Below are 22,163 nucleotides of genomic sequence, written 5' to 3'. Positions count from 1 at the left end.
GCACGTGTCACATGCGGTCGAAAAAATGATCACGTCCAGTGGTCGTAGGTGGTGGTCTAACTAATATGAAAACCTTTTCCCCCATACCAGTATTCCGAGGGACATTAAATAGCGGTGCTTCCACCTGGGAGGTGGAGGTCACGGTGGACTCCAGGGCAGATGGAAACTTCATGTCCTCATCCTTTGCCCAAAAGCACACTATTCTGCTGGTACTACTGCCTCGTCCCTTGACCATCAGGGTGGTTGATGGTGCGCCTTTACCATCCCAAGTTACACACCAGACAGCACCTCTTGGTTTCTCAATCTCACCCTCTCATCATGAGACGTTGTCCCTGTTCATTTTGCCTGATGGCATCGACCAGGTGCTTCTCGGACTTCCGTGGCTCCATTACCATTCCCCTCATATAGATTGGTCTTCGGGGAGTATACTGGGTTGAAGCAAGGACTGTGAGGGAAGGTGCATGAGGGGCAGTGTTCAAGTAGCATCCACGGAGGTGCCCGCGGATCTTTCCGCGCTGCCTGGACACTACTGGCAGTGCGCGGACGTCTTCTCCAAAAAATCAGCGGAGACGCTTCCGCCGCACCATCCTTACGATTGCCCAATAGACCTATTGCCAGTCGCGGAGCCTCCTAGAGGCCGCGTGTACCCTCTATCTCTCCCGGAGACAGAGGCCATGTCACAATATATCCGGGAGAACCTGGCAAGAGGGTTTATTAGAAAATCGGTGTCGCCGGCTGGTGCAGGGTTCTTCTTCGTGCAGAAGAAGAGTGGGGAATTGCGCCCCTGCATTGAATACAGAGGTCTCAACGCCATTACCGTAAAAAAACAAATACCCTCTTCCTTTGATCTCTGAGTTGTTTGACAGGTTGCGAGGGGCCCGGATCTTTACAACAAAAAAATTGATCTACGGGGGGCGTACAACCTGATCCGCATACACGAAGGAGACGAGTGGAAGACAGCCTTTAATACCAGGGATGGCCACTATGAGTATCTGGTCATGCCCTTCGGCCTCTGTAATGCGCCTGCTGTCTTCCAGGACTTCGTAAATGACGTCTTTCGCGATATGCTCTCTACCTCGCTGGTGGTCTATCTGGATGACATCCTCCTCTTTTCTCCAGATGTGGCCTCTCACCGGAGAGACGTCTGCAAGGTCTTCGACCATTTGCAGGCGAATTCTCTCTTCGCCAAGCTGGAGAAGTGCCAGTTTGAGCAGGAGTCCTTGCCGTTCCTGGGCTATATCATCTCGGCCCAGGGGTTGGCTATGCATCCTGCCAAATTGCAAGCGGTAATGGACTGGCAGGAGCCCCATTCTCTAAAAGCGGTGCAGCGCTTTTTGGGGTTCGTTAACTATTACCGCCAGTTCATTCCCCACTTCTCCACACTGGTAGCTCCTTTGGTTGCTCTCACCAAGAAAGGAGCCAATCCAAAGGTTTGGTCAGAGCAGGTCTCCACGGCCTTTTCGTGCCTGAAAACCCATTTTGCTGGCGCTCCCATCCTCCACCGTTCCGATGTGGATAAACCCTTTATCCTAGAGGTAGATGCCTAGTCCGTTGGTGCAGGAGCAGTCCTTTTCCAGAAGGATGCTCAAGGTCGGAAGCATCCCTGCTTCTTCTTCTCAAAGACCTTCTCACCGGCGGAGAGAAACTACTCCATCGGGGACAGGGAGTTGCTGGCCATGAAATTGGCCTTTTCTGAGTGGAGACGACATCTCTAGGGAGCACGGTTTCCCTTCCAGGTGTACACTGACCATAAAAACCTGTGTAACACCCCTTTAGGGCTACCACTGTACCCTGGGTATTATGGAGGGTCTCACCTCTTTCATACGCAGTGCCTTCACCCGAATCTTGATTGGAGCTCTGCCTCTGGGCTGCAGAAAAACAGTTATCTTCTGCCAGGGGCTGATTCGGGAAACCCCTGCCACAGCTCGGTACACACTCAGGAAGCAGGAGTAAAACAGTTTAACAGATTTATTGCTATAAAGCGGAATTGAGGTGGGTTTAAAGGAATAAACATACAATGCAATTAACTGTGCTCTATAAAAGTCATATACACATCACCGTCTAATTAAACTCCAACCCTGCATATATAACGTGGCAAAGTCACCCTCTTCTGTATTTACTCAGTCCAAATGTTGGGGCCCTGTTGCCGCGGATGTTGGCGTGCAAAGTAACAATCGTGGGTGCACTTAGATGAACATTGATGTCAATAGTTTATGTTGCCTTGTACTCACTGTAAATAGCGCTGATAGAACCACAAGTCTCATAAGGGCACTCACTGTGTCTCTAATGACCGGAGGATTCTTTGGACTCCAGCCGGGGGCTGCAGGATTTAGACCTTTATCCGATGGGAGTGCCGGCTGGACTCTCTGGATCTTTGCTCTCTCCAGCAACACAGGTATCTCCGCGGGGTCCCCCACACTCTGCAACTTAGATCCACACCGCTCTGTTTCTCATAACCAGCAGCAGCCACGTTTTTCCCCCAAGTCCCTCCTCCTCCCTTCTTCTATCATCTCACTGGAACAAGGATCCATTGGAGTTGTAGTCTTCTGCCACTCAGGAGAAAAACGATTAGTGTCTGTAGGTCCCTGTTTAACAGCCACTGCAAAACTCTTCTTTGAGTGTGTAAGCTCCAGCATGTCGGTAGATGCTCTGACAGTTCCCTGTGCAGGTGTTACACCTGGTCTATTTGCAAACGGCCCAGCGCTTGAACGCTCATCAAGCTAGGTGGTCGCTCTTCTTCTCCCGCTTCACCTTGCATTACCTGTCTGGAGAGAAGAACGTCCGTGCGTATGCTCTTTCTCGCTCGGTGGTCTCAGCGGAGGAAGAAGAGGCTGAGCCTCGGCTAATTGTCCCCGCGGAGAGCCTGAGGACCGTGGCTCCGGTCGCTCTTGAGGCAGTTCCGCCGGGCAAGACCTTTGTCCCTCCTTGCCTGCGGCCGGAGGTCCTCGCGTGGGCACACGCGTCCAGGGTGGGTGGTCACTTTGGCATTAAGCGGACCACAAAACTCCTGACAAGGTCTTATTGGTGGCTGCACATGGCTCGGGACACTAAAGAGTACATTCAAGCATGCGTTTCTTGTGCTCGGAACAGGTCCTCTAGGCAGAGGCCGGCTGGGTTACTGTATCCCTTGCCGGTGACAGACAGACCCTGGGAGATGGTCAGCATGGACTTTGTGGTCGGCCTGCCCAAATCTGGTGGCAGCACGGTCATCTGGGTGGTCACCGATCAATTCTCTAAAATGGTGCATCTGGTGCCACTCGCGCGGCTGCCTTCCGCTCGTGGGCTCGCCGCACTGTTCATAAAGCACATATTTCGTTTGCACGGTATGCCAGACAAAATAGTCAGTGACCGAGGTCCCCAGTTTGCGTCTCGATTTTGGAGGGAGCTCTGCAGTGTACTCAGTATCGAGCTCAATTTGTCCTCCGCATATTATCCCGAGAAGAACGGGTTGGTTGAGAGAGCCAATCAAACTCTGGTCACATACCTGCGACATTTTGTCTCTGCCAGGCAGGATGACTGGGCATCTTTACTACCGTGGGCTGAATTTGCCCTGAATAATGCAGTGGCTGATTCCACTGGTCAGACGCCGTTCCTTCTCAATTACGGCCAGCATCCGTGCGTCCCTGTCCCGATGCCAGTGTCTTCCACTGATTCCCGGGTGGCAGACTGGGCATTGGAGGCTCGCGACATTTGGGATCGCACCCAGGGTGCTATTCGAGCCTCTATAGAGAGAATGAGAGCGTCAGCCGACACACATCGGGGTACCGCTCCAACTTTTGCCCCTGGCGACTTGGTGTGGCACTCTGCGCGTAATATCAAGCTGCGGGCCAAGTCCTCCAAGTTCGCTCCGCGATACATTGGTCCTTTCAAGGTCCTCGAGCGCATCAGCTCGGTGGTCTACCGTCTGGCTCTTCCACCACACTTGGCCATCTCTGACGTCTTCCACGTGTCCCTTCTCAAGCCTGTTCACATGGCTCGGTTTTCTGAGTCATCTGCCGGGACATCAGACCTGTCCTCGGATGAGTTTGAGGTCAATGCTATTGTGGGATGCAGGATTGTGAGTGGCAAAAAGTTTTATTTGGTGGACTGGAAGGGTCATGGTCCGGAGGCCCGGACCTGGGAGCCAGTGGAGAACATTCACGCCCGACTCCTGATCGCGGCGTTTGAGCGTGCCGAGGCTCAGAGGGGAGGGGGCCCTAGGAGGGGGGGTAATGTTAGGCATCGGGTTCCTGCAGCTGCGCAGTGGGAATCCAGAGCCTTGCATCCGGCGGTCCCCCATTCTTCTCCGACTGCTCAGGAGCCTGCACAGCAATCTCAGCGTTGCAGGCGGTCTACTCAGACCAGCTTGGTAGGATTGGTTGTTGCTGCCACCTCTGGGTCAGCAATAGCAGCAGCAAGCCACTCCAGTGGCTAAGTCCTCTCATCACACTACTGGGCATGCTCACGAGACGATCTCCCATTGGAGATCGGGAGTCACGTGCTCAGGTCCTTCTAGTGATCTGATTGGTCCATCCCAGAGGTCTGGAAGGTCCCGCACGGCTATAAAAGGTCCGCATGGCCGTTCGGCCATGCGCTAGTGTAGTCTCTAATTGCTACTGTGTGAATGATGATGGATGCATGAACCTGCGAATGACTCATTAAGATTCCCCTCCCTCTGATATTACGTGTGTGGATAGGGACTTAGTCATAGAGTCAGTGGCAGTCAGTGGCATGCTACAAGCCACAGTGCTCATCTCCACAGAGCTAGTGTCCGACAGTGCTCCCCTCCTGGGCATTGTCGTATATAGCGGCTAAGTCAGCTGCCGCGCTGCAGTCAGCAGCACTTGTGGGCGTTCGCGGTAGCGACGCCGCACGCACGATAGGTCTAGACGGACACCGACCCTGTGTCTTGGGCCCGAGTCCTGTGACCATATACCGTGCGTGCACACCGCTGAGACCTGTGAGGTCAATAGGCTCAGCATTTATGTTTATGCCTTTAGGCGACTCTGTGAATATAACAGAGTACGCCCAGTGCACACCGGGTGACGTTCAACCCGTGTGCGATATACCGCCATATTGTGCGTCTGCCATTATATAGCAGCAGTTTAACACCTCTGCACGGTGGACCCCGGGAGGCGAACGCACTTTCTATTATTTTATATTTAGTGTGTTCCGCCGTCCCTAACAGAAACGAGTCGTCCGCTGTGTGAGCAGGACTGATATAATGGCAGCATTTGTCTTTGTCTTCCAGGAGCTGATGTCTTTGGACAGGAAAGAGCGGACGCGGATGGCGGAGGACAGCTCCAGCAGTGGCTCCCCCAGCCCCGGGGACACCCTGCCCTGGAACCTGGGCAAGAACCAGCGGGTGAAGAGGTCGTCGTCCGCCTCAGGAGGAGGCACCGTGCTGGACGCAGCCGAGAGGGCAGTGATCCGGATAGCAGGTGAGAACAGCGCCCCGTCATCCTGCAGGCGACCAGCGGCATCACACATCGCTGCCACCTCTGTGCTGCTGAAGGCCGGTGTAATGATCAGTCTGACCTCCCCTCCCCCACTGGTGTAATGACAGGTCATGGTCTGAAGCCCTCTGTGCTGCTGGAGGCCGATGGAATGGTCAGTCTGACCACCCCTCCCCCACTGGTGTAATCACAGGTCGTGGTCTGAAGACCTCTGTGCGGCTGGAGGCCGGTGTAATGGTCAGCCTGACCTCCCCTCCCCCACTGGTGTAATCACAGGTCATGGTCTGAAGTCCTCTGTGCTGCTGGAGGACGGTGTAATGGTCAGTCTGACCTCCCCTCCCCCACTGGTGTAATCACAGGTCATGGTCTGAAGTCCTCTGTGCTGCTGGAGGCCAGTGTAAAGGTCAGTCTGACCTCCCCTCCCCCACTGGTGTAATCACAGGTCATGGTCTGAAGTCCTCTGTGCCGCTGGAGGTCGGTGTAATGGTCAGTCTGTCCTCCCCTCCCCCACTGATGTAATCACAGGTCATGGTCTGAAGTACTCTGTGCTGCAGATATCTCCTAGGTATGTGAGTCATTGATAATGTCCTTTCTCCAGCTCGGCACACTCGGCAGCACTTTCCATCAGAGGGGCCGTGTGCGGCCAGTAAGGACATCATTCTCCAGATACAGGAGTCTCCAAGCTGCAGTCTGTGGATTCTGTGGGTTTCTTCCTCTAATGTTTTATTGATTGGGAAAAAACAAGATAAAATATAGTAAATTATGGTCCCACGCAGCTTCAGGACTTCTTAGTCCCTTCCTCAGGCATCAGGTACAGCTAGTAATATAATAAATGAAATTCCCGCGCAGCTTCAGGACTTCTTAGTCCCTTCCTCAGGTGTCGGGTACAGCTAGTAATATAATAAATGATATTCCCGCGCAGCTTCAGGAATTCTTAGTCCCTTCCTCAGGCGTCAGGTACAGCTAGTAATATAATAAATGATATTCCTGCGCAGCTTCAGGACTTCTTAGTCCCTTCCTCAGGCATCGGGTACAGCTAGTAATATAATAAATGATGTTCACGCGCAGCTGCAGGACTTCTTAGTCCCTTCCTCAGGTTTCGGGTACAGCTAGTAATATAATAAATGATATTCCCGCGCAGCTTCAGGACTCTTAATCCCTTCCTCAGGCGTCAGGTACAGCTAGTAATATAATAAATGAAATTCCCACGCTGCTTCAGGACTTCTTAGTCCCTTCCTCAGGCGTCAGGTACAGCTAGTAATATAATAAATGATATTCCCGCGCAGCTTCAGGACTTCTTAGTCCCTTCGTCAGGCATCGGGTACAGCTAGTAATCTAATGAATGATGTTCCCGCGCAGCTTCAGGACTTCTTAGTCCCTTCCTCAGGTGTCGGGTACAGCTAATAATGTAATAAATGATGTTTCCGCGCAGCTTCAGGACTTCTTAGTCCCTTCCTGAGGTGTCGGGTACAGCTAGTAATATAATAAATGATGTTCCCGCGCAGCTTGAGGACTTCTTAGTCCCTTCCTCAGGCATCGGGTACAGCTAGTAATATAATAAATGATATTCCCGTGCAGCTTCAGGACTCTTAGTCCCTTCCTCAGGCATCAGGTACAGCTAGTAATATAATAAATGATATTCCCACGCAGCTTCCGGACTTCTTAGTCCCTTCCTCAGGCGTCAGGTACAGCTAGTAATATAATAAATGATATTCCCGCGCAGCTCCAGAACTTCTTAGTCCCTTCCTCAGACATCGGGTACAGCTAGTAATATAATAAATGATGTTCCCGCGCAGCTTCAGGACTAATTAGTCCCTTCCTCAGGTGTCGGGTACAGCTAATAATGTAATAAATGATGTTCCCGCGCAGCTTCAGGACTTCTTTGTCCCTTCCTCAGGTGTCGGGTACAGCTAGTAAAATAATAAATGATGTTCCCGCGCAGCTTCAGGACTTCTTAGTCCCTTCCTCAGGTGTCGGGTACAGCTAGTAATATAATAAATGATGTTCCCACGCAGCTTCAAGACTTCTTAGTCCCTTCCTCGGGCTTCGGATACAGCTAGCAATATAATAAATGATGTTCCCGCGCAGTTTCAGGACTCTTAGTCCCTTCCTCAGGCAGCGGGTACAGCTAGTAATATAATGATATTCACACGCAGCTTCAGGACTCTTAGTCCCTTACTCAGGCGTCGGGTACAGCTAGTAATATAATAAATGATATTCCCGCGCAGCTTCAGGACTCTTAGTCCCTTCCAAAGGCGTCAGGTACAGCTAGTAATATAATAAATGATATTCACGCGCAGCTTCAGGACTACTTAGTCCCTTCCTCAGGCGTCGGGTACAGCTAGTAATATAATAAATGATATTCCCGCGCAGCTTCAGGACTCTTAGTCCCTTCCTCAGGTGTCAGGTACAGCTAGTAATATAATAAATGATGTTCCCGCGCAGCTTCAGGACTATTAATCCCTTCCTCAGGCGTCGGGTACAGCTAGTAATATAATAAATGATGTTCCCGCGCAGCTTCAGGACTCTTAGTCCCTTCCTCAGGCGTCGGGTACAGCTAGTAATATAATAAATGATATTCCCGCTCAGCTTCAGAACTCTTAGTCCCTTCAAAAGGCGTCAAGTACAGCTAGTTGTAACGGGGTCTCACAAGCTGGGGTACCTCTTTCAGTACCACCCCGTGTTTTCGGAGGTCCGCTCTGCGTTGGCTGGAGTCTGAATGAATGACGCTGGCTGGAATTCCTTGGCTACATGGGCGCATATAAAAGATCACAGCTTCTCCATGTATTTCCAGTCTGAGGACACTTTACTCACAGGACACAGAATATATCACACAGATACAGAGGGCCACCAATAGAAAAGCGGCAGGCCAGACATGCATTACAAAAGCCGCAGGTAGCCAGAGCCTGCCGATGTTTACTATGGGAATTACAAAGGTGGGGGGAGGGCGGACAAAAGGAGAATATCGTGTCCCCTCTGCCCAGGGGCGCAGCCTGTGGGCTGATGCATTAGGGACATGCATCTCACATAGAACCTATTATACATACATAAAACTGCACAACATATTCTGGGTGCTAAGTGGTTCTGTAACACGTAACACGGCTCCCCTTTTCAGCGACGCGATCGGCATACACAGTCTGATCCTCAACGGATCAGTTTGGGGATGACCGAAGTTTATGGGGTTGGTACAAGTTCCGTTTGTCGACTTAGTCCATCGGCGTTATCGTTTTGTTTGCCGGGTCTGTGGTGGATGGTGAAGTTCAGAGGTTGTAGGGCTAAACTCCACCGCAGCAATCTGGCGTTGTCTCCAGAGACCCGATTAAGCCAGACTAGGGGATTATGGTCCGTTAGGAGGGAAAACTGTCGTCCATACAAATATGGTTGCAACTTCTTGAGTGCCCATACTACCGCCAGGCACTCCTCGATGGCCGCATAGCTTACTTCACGGGGCAGTAGTTTCCGACTCAGGTAAGCTACCGGGTGTTCTTGGCCGTCCGGCCCGACTTGGCTCAGTACTGCCCACAATCCAAACATAGAAGCGTCTGTGTGAACAAGGAAACGTTTAGTTGGATCGGGTGCGGCCAATACAGGGGTATTGGTGAGGGCGTACTTTAGTTGGCGGAAGGCTTCCTCACACTCTGAGGTCCAGGTTACCTGGCGGGGTTGGTTCTTACGGGTCAGATCAGTGAGGGGCTTGGCTACGCTGCTGTAATTGGGAACGAATTTCCTGTAATATCCCGCTGTCCCTAGAAACACCATGACCTGGGTTTTAGTGCGTGGGATGGGCCATTTGGCTATGGCCTCAATCTTGGCTGGTTCTGGTCGCTGTTTCCCACTTCCCACCCAATGCCCTAAATACTGAACCTCTGCTTTGCCCACGTGACACTTGTTTGGGTTCAGGGTGATTCCGGCCTGGTGGATCCTGTCCAATACTGTCTCTAGGTGATTTAGATGCTCTTCCCATGTCGCACTGTAGATGGCGATGTCGTCCAGGTAGGCACAAGCATAGTCCTGGAGACCATCCAGAAGCCGGTCAGCCAGCCTTTGGAAGGTCGCCGGGGCATTCTTCATCCCGAATGGCATAACTCGAAACTGGAATAAGCCGAACGGGGTGACAAATGCCGACTTGTGAATAGCGTCAGGACTAAGGGGAATCTGCCAGTAGCCTTTGCATAGATCGATGGTGGTCAAATACTTTGCCCCCGCCAGCCGGTCTAACAACTCATCCACACGCGGCATGGGGTATGCATCCGTCACTGTTTTCTCATTGAGCCTACGATAGTCTACACAAAACCGTGTAGTCAGAGGCGTATCTAGGCTTTCTGGCACCCGGGGCAAGAATTTGGTTCGGCGTCCCCCCCCCCCCCCCAAAAAAAAAAGTACATATGCGACTTGCACACTTAGCCATGTACCCACGAGCTGCTCTCCCTAATGCTCTCAATGTTCAGTAAAATCTGAAAGCAGGAAGAGAAGCTCGTTGTCACAAGACCACATCTATGAAAATCGCATATGAGTGAAGTGTCCGAGTGATGACACTGGAACCTGCAGAGCTGAGTCCTGACATTGCAGCTTCTGAATTCTCACAACGAATGCACTGCACACATTTAGGATTCTCCCTTGCCGATATACAGTCATGTCAGCACAAGTATGTGATTTATATACTTCTGGCCACATTCCGACTAGACGTGCCCGGCCTCGCTCTGTTCATTATCATTGAGTGAGGCCACACATGTCTAGTCAGCATGTGACCACATGTATGTAAATTACCGGCACGAGAGAATCCTAACAGCGTTCAGTGAGCACTGTGAGAATTCAGAAGTCTGCAGTCACATAGAATGTCTGTAGACTCAGCACAAACCTGGACATCCCCTTTAATGTTCCTAACAAATAAAAACATGGGAATAAGTCAGTATCACAAATAACATTTACATCCAGGTACCTTATAGATGACGTCGTCTCTGCAGTCGTTCTCCTTTTCTTCTTCTTGTCCAGACCCCATGATGAGTTTTCTCATCCACATCTCGTCTCAGCAGACTTCCATCTTCTCCGGTCTTCTGCAGCAAATCGTCACACGATGCCCTTAAAGATAGAAGTGTCATTATAATGCTCCTAAATAAAAATGTCTGCAATATACTGTCGCCTCACACTATTCCCCCTCCCTCCTCATACTGTCTCCTCTATCATCCCTCCTGTTCACCTTACTGTCTCCTCACATACCCCCTCACTCTCTATACTGTCTGCTCACACATACCCCCGACTCCTCATACTGTGTCTGCACACATCCCATCACCCTCACTCCCCATACTGTGCCCACATAAATTCATCCGTTCGCACCCCTTACTGTCTGCACCCATCCCCCATACTGCTTCCTCATATATGCCCTCATACATACTCTTCATTTTGTGTCCTCAAATCTCCCCACACACGTTAAATACCATCCCCACTCCAAATCCACCACACACATTAAGTACCCCCATCCCCACTCCAAATCCCCCCACACATTAAGTATCCCCCATCCCCACTCAATAATCCCTTGTCCCTACTCCCAAATCCCCCCACACATTAAGTATCCCCCATCCCCACTCCCAAATCCCCCCACACATTATGTACCCCCACCCCCACTAATTAACCCCATCTCCACTCATTAAACCCCATACATTAACCCCCCTACACATTAACCCCCCCACTTATTAACTCCCATCCCCACATTAACCCCCATAGCCACTCATTAACCCCCACACTCATTAACGCCCCACTCATTAACCCCCATACTTTAACCCCCACACATTAACCCCCCACTCATTAACCCCATCCCCACATTAACCCCCACACTTTAACCCCCATCTCTACATTAACCCCCATCTCCACTCATTAACCCCCCACTCATTAACCCCCATCTTCACTCATTAACCCCCCCCACTCATTAACCCCCATCCCCACATTAACCCCCTCACTTTAACCCCCATCCCCACATTAACCCCCATCTCCACTCAATAACCCCCCACTCATTAACCCCCATCCCCACATTAACCCCCTCACTTTAACCCCCATCCCCACATTAAACCCCATCTCCACTCATTAACCCCCCACACTTTAACCCCCACTCATTAACCCCCCGACTCATTAACCCCCATCCCCACTCAATAACCCCCCCACTCATTAACACCCCCCCATCTCCCATCTTCGGTGGTTCTTCAGCTCCACAGAGGAGCACACTTGCCACCAGCGTTTGCTCTGGGCGCTGGGGAGTGACGTCAGCAGCGTGATCACATGACATGATCACGCTGCTGACGTCGCTCTGACCCGGCGGTCAGAGCTAATTGTACAGGCGTCTGTATAGACGCCAGTACAATTGCTGCCTGGGAGCCGGCGCGGCCTCCTTCTCTGCGTCGGCTGTCAGCTTGACAGCTGTCACAGAGAACAGCCGGCTCACAGGATGGTGGGCGGCAGAGCGCAGCTGCCGGGGGGGGAGACACTGCGGACCGCTGCATTAGGCGGCCCGACTGCGCCCCCCTGCTGGCTGCGCCCGGGGCAACTGCCCCGGCTGCCCCCCCTGGATACGCCACTGCGTGTAGTCCCATCCTTCTTGGGCACTAACACTACGGGGGATGCCCAGGGACTATCTGACTCTTCAATGACCCCTAAACGCAGCATCTCTTGTCGCATCCCCTCTCGTACAGACTCAGGGACGCGGAAGGGGTTTTGTCACAGGGGGGTCTGATCCTGCGTCTCAACCTTGTGTTGTGCCAGGCGAGTGTACCCCGGTCTCTCTGAAAACATCCTCTGTCGCAGCCTCAGCAACTCCTCCGCCTGCTGTCTCTCCCGGGGGGCCTAGGTCTTCACCCAAGTGTACCTGGTCCCATGTTTTAGACTGAGTCCTTTCCCCTAAGACATCCGGCAAGGGAAGTCCGGCTAAATCCTCTGCTTCAGGTGCACAGATGGCCACTACCTCTTCAGGGCGCTCCCGGTAGGGCTTCAGCATATTCACGTGGAACATGCGGATAACCCTGGGGTCGTCACAATCGGTGACATTATAGGTTGTGTCGGCTATTTTCCCCACTACCTGGTAGGGCCCCTGCCATGCAGCTTGGAACTTATTCTGCTTAGTGGGCTCTAACACCAGGACCTTCTGTCCTATTTCCAAAGTGCGCTCTCTGGCCCTCCGATCGTACCATACGCGCTGGCGCCGCTGTGTCACCTGCAGGTTCTCACGTACAACCTGGGTCAGCTCCTGTAGGCGGTCCCGGAATTCCAGCACATAGGGTACAATAGGTACCCCTTCTATGAGGCCCTCCCCTTCCCAGTGTTCCAGCACTAAGTCTAGGGGTCCCCTTACCCGTCTCCCGTATACCAGCTCCAACGGGGAGAACCCCGTGGATTCTTGGGGCACCTCCCGATAGGCAAACAGGAGGTGTGGCAAGAATTTCTCCCAGTCCCTGTAGGTCCTGGTAAAAGTCCCAATGAACTGTTTTAATGTCCCGTTAAAGCGTTCACACAACCCATTGGTCTGCGGGTGGTACGGGGCGCTTCTAATGGACTTTACGCCGCACAGCTTCCACAGTTGGTTGGTCACCTCTGCTGTAAACTGGGTACAGTTCAGGACTTTAGTCTCTTCCTCAGGCGTCGGGTACAGCTAGTAATATAATAAATGATGTTCCCGCGCAGCTTCAAGACTTCTTAGTCCCTTCCTCAGGGGTTGGGTACAGCTAGTAATATAATAAATGATGTTCCCGCGCAGCTTCAAGACTTCTTAGTCCCTTCCTCAGGAAACACAGCGTCAGGTGATGTCCATGAGTTCAAGACTTCAGGCAGTCATTGCCAACAAAGGGTTTTCAACCAAGTACTAGAAATGAACATTTTATTTACAATTATTTATTCTGTCCAATTACTTTTGGTCCCTTTAAAAACAGGGTGGCCCATGTTAAGGAGCTGAAACTCCTAAACCCTTCATCCAATGTTAATGTGGAGACCCTCAAATGAAAGCTGAAAGTCTGAACTTCAACTGCATCTGAATGGTTTTGTTTAAAATTCATTGTGGTAATGTCTAGAACCAAAATTAGAAAAATGTTGTCTCTGTCCAAATATATATGGACCTAACTGCACAAAGAACAGACCGGTCTCTGCTTTTAACCGCTTGGTGTTTTAGGAAACCCTCACATGTGAACAGCGAGTGCTTTTCATGTTGGACCCCATACAGCCGGGTACATAAAAAAGAAGGTCCCACTAGAACATGCAGGGTTGTACCCTCAAAACTGAAAGACCCCCCCATTCCTCACCTCCCAATAGTAAAGGGGTACTGGCCATGGAGCGGACTGTAGGCGGCTCGCAGTATCTGCAGGATCCGGGGCCATATAACAGTAGTCGGTTGTAGATTCTCTCTACTGTTTGTAACATTGAAGGAAGAGCAGTCAGTTTCTCCAAACTCCCCAAATGCCACTTTACGGACTCCTGCAGTCTCAGGATTGTTCATCCCTTCATCACCAGCGTCTTTATCACTTGGCAGAGTCCCTCTGGCTGTTGTAACCTGCTGCAGGCATGATCTATAGCCGGACACCAGCTTCCATTTTCTGGCTAAGTCTCAGCACAGTTCTTGTGAGCATTGACCCTCAGGTGACGAATATTATTGGACTTTGTGCTGCAGCCGCCTTCTCTGCATCTCCCCGAAGATCTTCTATAAGGATCAGGTCAGGCAACAGCGACATTCCACAATCTTTCAGGATTATGAAGAACCAGGCTCATTGTCCTGATGGAAGTCTCAAAGCTTCCTGTAGGCATCACCGAGCCCCCCCGTCAGTATCTCACTGTAGGCGTCACTGGGCCTCCCGCCAGTGCCTCACTGTGGGTGTCACCGAGCTCCCGCCAGTGCCTCACTGTAGGTGTCACCGAGTCCCCCACCAATGCCTCACTGTAGGCGTAACTGAGCCCCCTGCCAGTGCCTCACTATAGGTGTCACTGAGCCCCTTACCAACACCTCACTGTAGGCGTGGTGTTCTTTTTCAGCTAATTCTTCTCCAGAAAATGGAAAGGGCACGAGGCACAATAGGGTCTTATCCTAATGAGGAACACATTTTGGGTGAGAAATGGGTAACAACTTGCCTGTCGGGAGGTCGTATTAACCCACAATGACAGATTTCAGATGGCTCAGCTGCTGCAGCACCACAGAGCAGAGTCCCAGAACTTGGGAGCAGATGAGAGACGACTTCTTGTGTTTCGGGGCAGTAGTGGAGACGTCGTGGAGGCCAGCCATGGAGACCTCCAGCGTGTAGTATAAGCTGAGACCTTGGCTCCGGCTCCCCCAGACCTCGCTCTGGGGTTTTCACCACCTGCCTCCTCAGCAATCAGATGTCAGCCTCCTCTGTCTGCTGCGGCAGGTACTGCATTGGGGCTCCTCTGGGATCTCTAGGATCGTTCGATGCCGCTGGATCTTCTCATATCCTTCTTTGTTCAATGGTCGCTTCTTGTACATTTTTGGGTTTCTCTCTTGACAGCCCAGTGACCTTGATGCCACTGCCCATGAGCACTGGGGTAAGATTCCCCAGGACGCTGCAGCAGGTTATAACAGCCAGAGGGGCTCCACCAAGTACTGAAGACATGAAGGGGGAGTGACCCTGCTGAGACTCGCTCTCCTTCTATTCCTCGTGCTCAGATATTTCCATTCTTCTTGTCTCATTGGTTTATTGCTCACGGTTTCTCCACTTTAGCAATGGTCTGAATTTACTCTGGGGGCCCGGGCACTGATTCCAGCTGGATCCAGACCCCAGATTCATGTCTCTGTTCCTGGTGTCCGGGTTCAGACCTGGACTTCTGCTGCTGCTTGATGGGGGGCCGAGGGTTGCATTGAGCGATCACGCATTCCAGGTGTCCCCCGATGATGGCACTGGGTGCAGTACTGCTCTGTGTCCAGCAGATGGCAGCATCATGTCCTCCTTAGAGGTGGCTTATGTTCTCCCCACTTTCACTCTCTGCTTGTTGTCAGTGATGGTAACAAACCCTCAGCTGTTAGCAGGACAGGTTTTCAGCCTGTGGAGTTAATCTTTGACTCTTTCTATGGTATTTGGACCGTCCTCTCGTGCTGCATTTTCTATGCACTGACACATAGCAAGCTATCGGCGCAGAACAGAGACTGCTCTGTGTCAGAGCATCAGGCCGCGTTCACATTGTTGCCCCTACGTTCAGTTACTGCATTGGGGTGAAGGTCCGAACCCATGAGAAGCGGCCTCTGACTATGATGTCCCTGCGCTGTCTACCTCGTGTTACCTACAGTTGTGGCCAAAAGTATTGACACCCCTGCAATTTTGTCAGATAATACTCAGTGTCTTCCTGAAAATGATTGCAATCACAAATTCTTTGGTATTATTATCTTCATTTAATTTGTCTTAAATGAAAAAACACAAAAAGAATTGTCCTAAAGCCAAATTGGATATAATTCCACACCAAACATAGAAAAGAGGGTGGACAAAAGTATTGGCACTGTTCGAAAAATCCTGTGATGCTTCTCTAATTTGTGTAACAGCACCTGTAACTTACCTGTGGCACCTAACAGGTGTTGGCAATAACTCAATCACACTTGCAGCCAGTTGACATGGAGTAAAGTTGACTCAACCTCTGTCCTGTGTCCTTGTGTGTACCACATTGAGCATGGAGAAAAGAAAGAAGACCAAAGAACTGTCTGAGAACTTGAGAAACCAAATTGTGAGGAAGCATGAGCAATCTCAAGGCTACAAGTCCATCTCCAAAGACCAGAATGTTCCTGTGTCTACCGTGCGCAGTGTCATCAAGAAGTGTAAAGCCCATGGCACTGTGGCTAACCTCCCTAGATGTGGACGGAAAAGAAAAATTGACAAGAGATTTCAACGCAAGATTGTGCGGATGTTGGATAAAGAACCTTGACTAACATCCAAACAAGTTCAAGCTGCCCTGCAGTCCGAGGGTACAACAGTGTCAACCCGTACTATCCGTCGGCGTCTGAATGAAAAGGGACTGTATGGTAGGAGACCCAGGAAGACCCCACTTCTTACCCCGAGACATAAAAAAGCCAGGCTGGAGTGTGCCAAAACTTACCTGAAAAAGCCTAAAACATTTTGGAAGAATGTTCTCTGGTCAGATGAGACAAAAGTAGAGCTTTTTGGGCAAAGGCATCAACATAGAGTTTACAGGAGAAAAAAAGAGGCATTCAAAGAAAAGAACACGGTCCCTACAGTCAAACATGGCGGAGGTTCCCTGATGTTTTGGGGTTGCTTTGCTGCCTCTGGCACTGGACTGCTTGACCGTGTGCATGGCATTATGAAGTCTGAAGATTACCAACAAATTTTGCAGCATAATTTAGGGCCCAGTGTGAGAAAGCTGGGTCTCCCTCAGAGGTCATGGGTCTTCCAGCAGGACAATGACCCAAAACACACTTCAAAAAGCACTAGAAAATGGTTTGAGAGAAAGCACTGGAGACTTCTAAGGTGGCCAGCAATGAGTCCAGACCTGAATCCCATAGAACACCTGTGGAGAGAGCTAAAAATGGCAGTTTGGAGAAGGCACCCTTCAAATATCAGGGACCTGGAGCAGTTTGCCAAAGAAGAATGGTCTAAAATTCCAGCAGAGCATTGTAAGAAACTCATTGATGGTTACCGGAAGCAGTTGGTCGCAGTTATTTTGGCTAAAGGTTGTGCAACCAAGTATTAGGCTGAGGGTGCCAATACTTTTGTCCGGCCCATTTTTGGAGTTTTGTGTGAAATGATCAATGTTTTGGTTTTTGCTTCATTCTCTTTTGTGTTTTTTCATTTAAGACAAATTAAATGAAGATAATAATACCAAAGAATTTGTGATTGCAATCATTTTTAGGAAGAAACTGAGAATTATCTGACAGAATTGCAGAGGTGTCAATACTTTTGGCCACAACTGTAGCTGAGGTGGACGCAGCCACTGAACCAGGGCAATCACAGCCTTATCTCCTCTGACACACTGTATCGCACAGCTCTGTGCACAGTTTAGGCCTTCACTCACAGGAGCAGAGGTCTCTGGCATGGTGCTATTCAAGCGAATCTGCCACAAGGTTTCTGCTGTCCCATCTGATAAAGGGACAGAGCCCCTGACTCTAGCAATGTATCATACAGTGAGCTGATTGCTGCAGTTTTGATAAAATCCATTTTCTCTGTTGCAGATCTGGCAGTTCTCTGAATGCTGAGCTCTGTATAACCCCACCCACTGCAGATTTCAGTGTGTAACTCCGCCTACTGCACTGTGGCAGATTTCAGTGTATAACCCCGCCCACTGCCCTGAGTGGCAGATTTCAGTGTATAACCCCGCCCACTGCCCTGAGTGGCAGATTTCAGTGTATAACCCCGCCCACTGCCCTGAGTGGCAGATTTCAGTGTATAACCCCGCCCACTGCCCTGAGTGGCAGATTTCAGTGTATAACCCCGCCCACTGCCCTGAGTGGCAGAGTTCAGTGTATAACCCCGCCCACTGCCCTGAGTGGCAGATTTCAGTGTATAACCCCGCCCACTGCCCTGAGTGGCAGATTTCAGTGCATAACCCCGCCCACTGCCCTGAGTGGCAAATTTCAGTGCATAACCCTGCCCACTGCACTGAATGGCAGATTTCAGTGTATAACCCCACCCACTGCCCTCTCCGTGTGACATCTGTATAGCATCAGTCTGACGTGATTTTCTCGCCGGCTTGCAAAATAGACATTTAATGGATCCCAATGACAGGTTAAAATAGAAACGAAAGAATAGATATAGACACACAGAATACATATACAGTATACACTGCTCAAAATAATAAAGTGAACACTTAAACAACAGAATATAACTTCAAGTAAATCAAACTTCTGTGAAATCAAACTGTCCACTTAGGAAGCAACACTGATTGACAATCAATTTCACATGCTGTTGTGCAAATGGAATAGACAACAGATGGAAATTATTGGCAATTATCAAGACACCCTCAATAAAGGAGTGGCTCTGCAGGTGGGGACCACAGACCACATCTTAGTACCAATGCTTCTGGCTGATGTTTTGGTCAGTTTTCAATGTTGGTTGTGCTTTTACACTCGTGGTAGCATGAGATGGACTCTACAACCCACACAAGTGGCTCAGGTAGTGCAGCTCATCCAGGATGGCACATCAATGCGAGCTGTGGCAAGAAGGGTAGCTGTGTCTGTCAGCGTAGTGTCTAGAGGATGAGGCGCTACCAGGAGACTTGGAGGGGGCCATAGGAGGGCAACAAACCAGCAGCAGGACCGCTTCCTCAGCCTTTGTGCAAGGAGCACTGCCAGAGACCTGCAAAATGACCTCCAGCAGGCCAAAAATGTGTAAGTGTCTAAACGATTAGAAACTGACTCCATGAGGATGGTCTGAGTGCCCGACGTCCACAGATCTTGCTGACAGCTTGCTTTATGGGCTGGCTGCACCCTGTAGTGAATTTGTTTTAACATCTGGGCAGGTAAGTGTTGCTGCCTTTTTGTCTGCTGTTTAAAAACAGCTGCAAGGCGCCCCTGCACGCCGCTATAGTGACTTTCATCCTCACCTAGCTGTATAATTCACAACAGCGAATGCTTCAGGACCGGCCTGCTCATTCATTACGGGAGACCGCATATATGGTTGATGTACCTGCACGCAGTCTCTCTCGCTGACCACATATATACGCATGTGGCCAGTGGGATATTGTCGGTGGCTTTTACATTGGATTACGGCTGGGGCAGAGATATGTATGCTGCCTTCTGGTTAACTGTACGGCACCCTAGCCGTCCACATATACGGACTACGATGTCCTTGGATGACGTGGCAGTATAATCACTGTCACACAATTAATTTGTAAATCCCCTCCGCTGACCGCACAGTATAGAGCTGTGACGTCACAGCATTTCTTCTTAATTATGCCAGATGTAAATTCAGTCGGCCCAGAATCATAAACTGTTGTCTGAAATCTTGACTCTTCTTGTAGGATGAATATTTACTTCTTATATCCGCTCCTACAGTTTACTGTACTGTTATCTTTGCTGAACAGGGACGCAGGGTCACGGAACAATGGTGTTTGCTGGTATGTTGATTGCATTGTACCAGGCCATGCAGATTCTTGACTTGCAAATGTTGAAGGATAAACTATAAATATACAAACAATGCGAGTTAACCTCATCACATCTTTCTCTGGATGCTTGAAGGACAGTTGTAGACTATACTGTAAAAGGAAATGTTGCCTTTGTTCCAAGAGACACTACAAAATGTCAGCTTAGGGTACCACAACCCCAGCTGAAAGAACATACGACTGCTTCATTGACCATCACTTAACCCTCAGAGACATTTTGAAGCATCCAGGTTGTCACAATTAGGTCACAGGCCACATACCTCACTGCTCTGTCAGCTTCCTAAGCTTGTTGTTACCCCCTTGTTGTGGGGGCCTGCCAAAAGCAGCGAGCCACTGGTGGGGGTATTCGGCCCTGGAGGCAGCGCTACCCCCAGCGAGTCAGCGGAAGGGTGAGACTCTGTAATTTGCAACATCTTGGGTATTTGCTGGGACTGTTCTTTTTGTTATTGATTCCTGGTGCAATAAATTATTTCCACACTGTGTTACCCTCACCCTGTGTTGTCTGAGAGCACCCTCTGACCCAGTGTCTCCACAGATCTGTTCAGTATGCAGGGTCTCCGGGGCCATTCTATAGACAGCCGGGCCACTGGAAGAGAGCACCCACTGACCCCGTGTTTCTACAGATGCGTTCAGCTTAGAGAGTCTCGGCGGCTATTCTATAGACAGCCGGGCCACCAGGCGAGAGCACCCACTGACCCCGTGTCTCTACACATGCATTCAGCGTGCAGAGTCTCGGGGGCCATTCTATAGACAGCTGGGCAGCGGACTAGAGCACCCTCTGACCCAGTGTCTCTACAGATGCGTTCAGCTTAGAGAGTCTCGGCGGCCATTCTATAGACAGCCGAGCCACTGGAAGAGAGTACCCTCTGACCCTGTGTCTCCACAGATCTGTTCAGCGTACAGAGTCTCAGGGGCCATTCTGTTGACAGCCGGGCCACTGGAAGAGAGCACCCACTGACCCCGCGTCTCTACAGATGCGTTCAGCGTACAAAGTCTTAGCGGCCATTCTATAGACAGCCGGGCCAGCAGGCGAGAGCACCCACTGACCCAGTGTCTCTACAGATGCGTTTAGCTTAGAGTGTCTCGGCGGCCATTCTATAGACAGCCGGGCCACCAGGCGAGAGCACCCGCTGACCCCGTGTCTCTAAAGATGCGTTCAGTGTGCAGAGTCTTGGCGGCCATTCTATAGACAGCCGGGCCACCAGGCGAGAACCCACTGACCCCGCGTCTCTACAGATGCGTTCAGCATGCAGAGTCTCAGCGGCCATTCTATAGACAGCCGGGCCGGCGGACAAGAGCACCCACTGACCCCGCGTCTTTACAGATGCGTTCAGCGTACAGAGTCTTAGCGGCCATTGTGAGGAACAGCCCACCGCTGCCACCAATATGTGATGAACGCAAGCAGGAGGCACGCCGTTGCCACCAAATTGTGACGAACGGCGCGGCCGGTGCCACCAATATGTCACGATCCCACCACTGGCACCAGTAGGTCAGCAGACGGAGGGACGTGACGCACTGCCGGCACACGGCTATCACAGGCACAGTGGGGGCTTATCTTAGTTATCCCACCACCGGCACCACGTGACAAAATACAGCAAGCTAATCTTGCTCTAACAATTTACCGCAGGGGGGGTATTTTGGATGCCCCACCACTGCTAACAACCTTCCAAGAACTGCGGGGATTTATGTATATCCCACTTTCTCAGTTCCACTTTGGAACTCGTAGCTCTCCAGCGCCCCCCTTACTTTCAGGTCAGTCAGGGAACTGCACCTAGGATAATTAGTCGCCGGACGGGCTGCTTGTTGTGCACGGGCCGCTAGACTACTGCAGTAAGGGAATTACCAATGCTGTGGCCACAGCCCCTCATTCAGCATGTACTGCCAGCTAGCCTAGCCAGCAGTGCACACCACGCTGCCACCAGCCACGCTTTACTTAATCAAAGAGTTAATTAAGAGGGTCCGTGACAAACCCCAAATTAGTAGCGATTATCAAAAAAAGGCGCATAGTTCGTTTCTTAGAACATGGAGTCAAGCTGATAATTTTACGATTTATTCCCCAAAGTCGGGCAGTGATTACAAATACAAAAGTTGTAATAAACTGAGACATTACATATGTACAAATGCAAATATAAAACAAAGGAATTAAAAGACAGAAAGTAACACTCTCATGTGCTCAGTCGGTATCAGGCAGACCATGTGGAGGGAGAAGGCGGAGCCACACGTCTCCACTCATCTGCACGTCTTGTCAGCACGGACTCTGTAGCTCCAACTGACTGGAATTTGGTAGGGAATACCTATAGCCTAGGGTCTGTGACCTCACGAAATGGGCGGTTTGGAGAGGTCCAACCTCCCTCTCTACAAGTTATGATTTGGCTACAAAACTTAGAATAACTATATCTAAACGAAAAAAGCCCATACCAACACACATAGGGCATCATTGTGATTTACCGAATAGAATCCGAAGACCCCAAGCATGCCATAATTAAGACCCTCCATTTGTGAGCAATCCATATCTCAGTTTCTGGAAGTCCGAGAATTGTGAAACTTAGGGGTTTAGAAAGCTGGCTTCATTGCCTACACAGTGATATGATTATTATATCTTGACGGTGTATGGGTTTTGCGGTACAGTCCCTTTAATATCACCTATAG

The 22,163-nt window shown here is 50.5% G+C and overlaps 1 protein-coding gene across 4 annotated transcripts in view; it reads left to right on the top strand.

Moving 5' to 3' along the window:
- Positions 1-22,163, top strand: part of PLEC (plectin) — a 475,125-nt gene that overhangs the window by 61,193 nt on the left and 391,769 nt on the right. For all 4 annotated transcript variants that reach the window (XM_073543308.1, XM_073543309.1, XM_073543307.1 and 1 more), the window contains exon 2: positions 5,231-5,420. In XM_073543308.1, coding sequence (XP_073399409.1) covers positions 5,237-5,420 — 184 coding nt within the window. In that variant the 5' untranslated portion in view covers positions 5,231-5,236. The remainder of the gene's footprint in view (positions 1-5,230; positions 5,421-22,163) is intronic.

This window comes from Dendrobates tinctorius, unplaced genomic scaffold, assembly GCF_039654945.1.
Source record: "Dendrobates tinctorius isolate UK_male_01 unplaced genomic scaffold, ASM3965494v1 ptg000130l, whole genome shotgun sequence".
NCBI lineage: Eukaryota > Metazoa > Chordata > Amphibia > Anura > Dendrobatidae > Dendrobates > Dendrobates tinctorius.
Note: the sequence above shows the minus strand (reverse complement) of the source record. Positions and strands in the feature narration are given on the sequence as shown.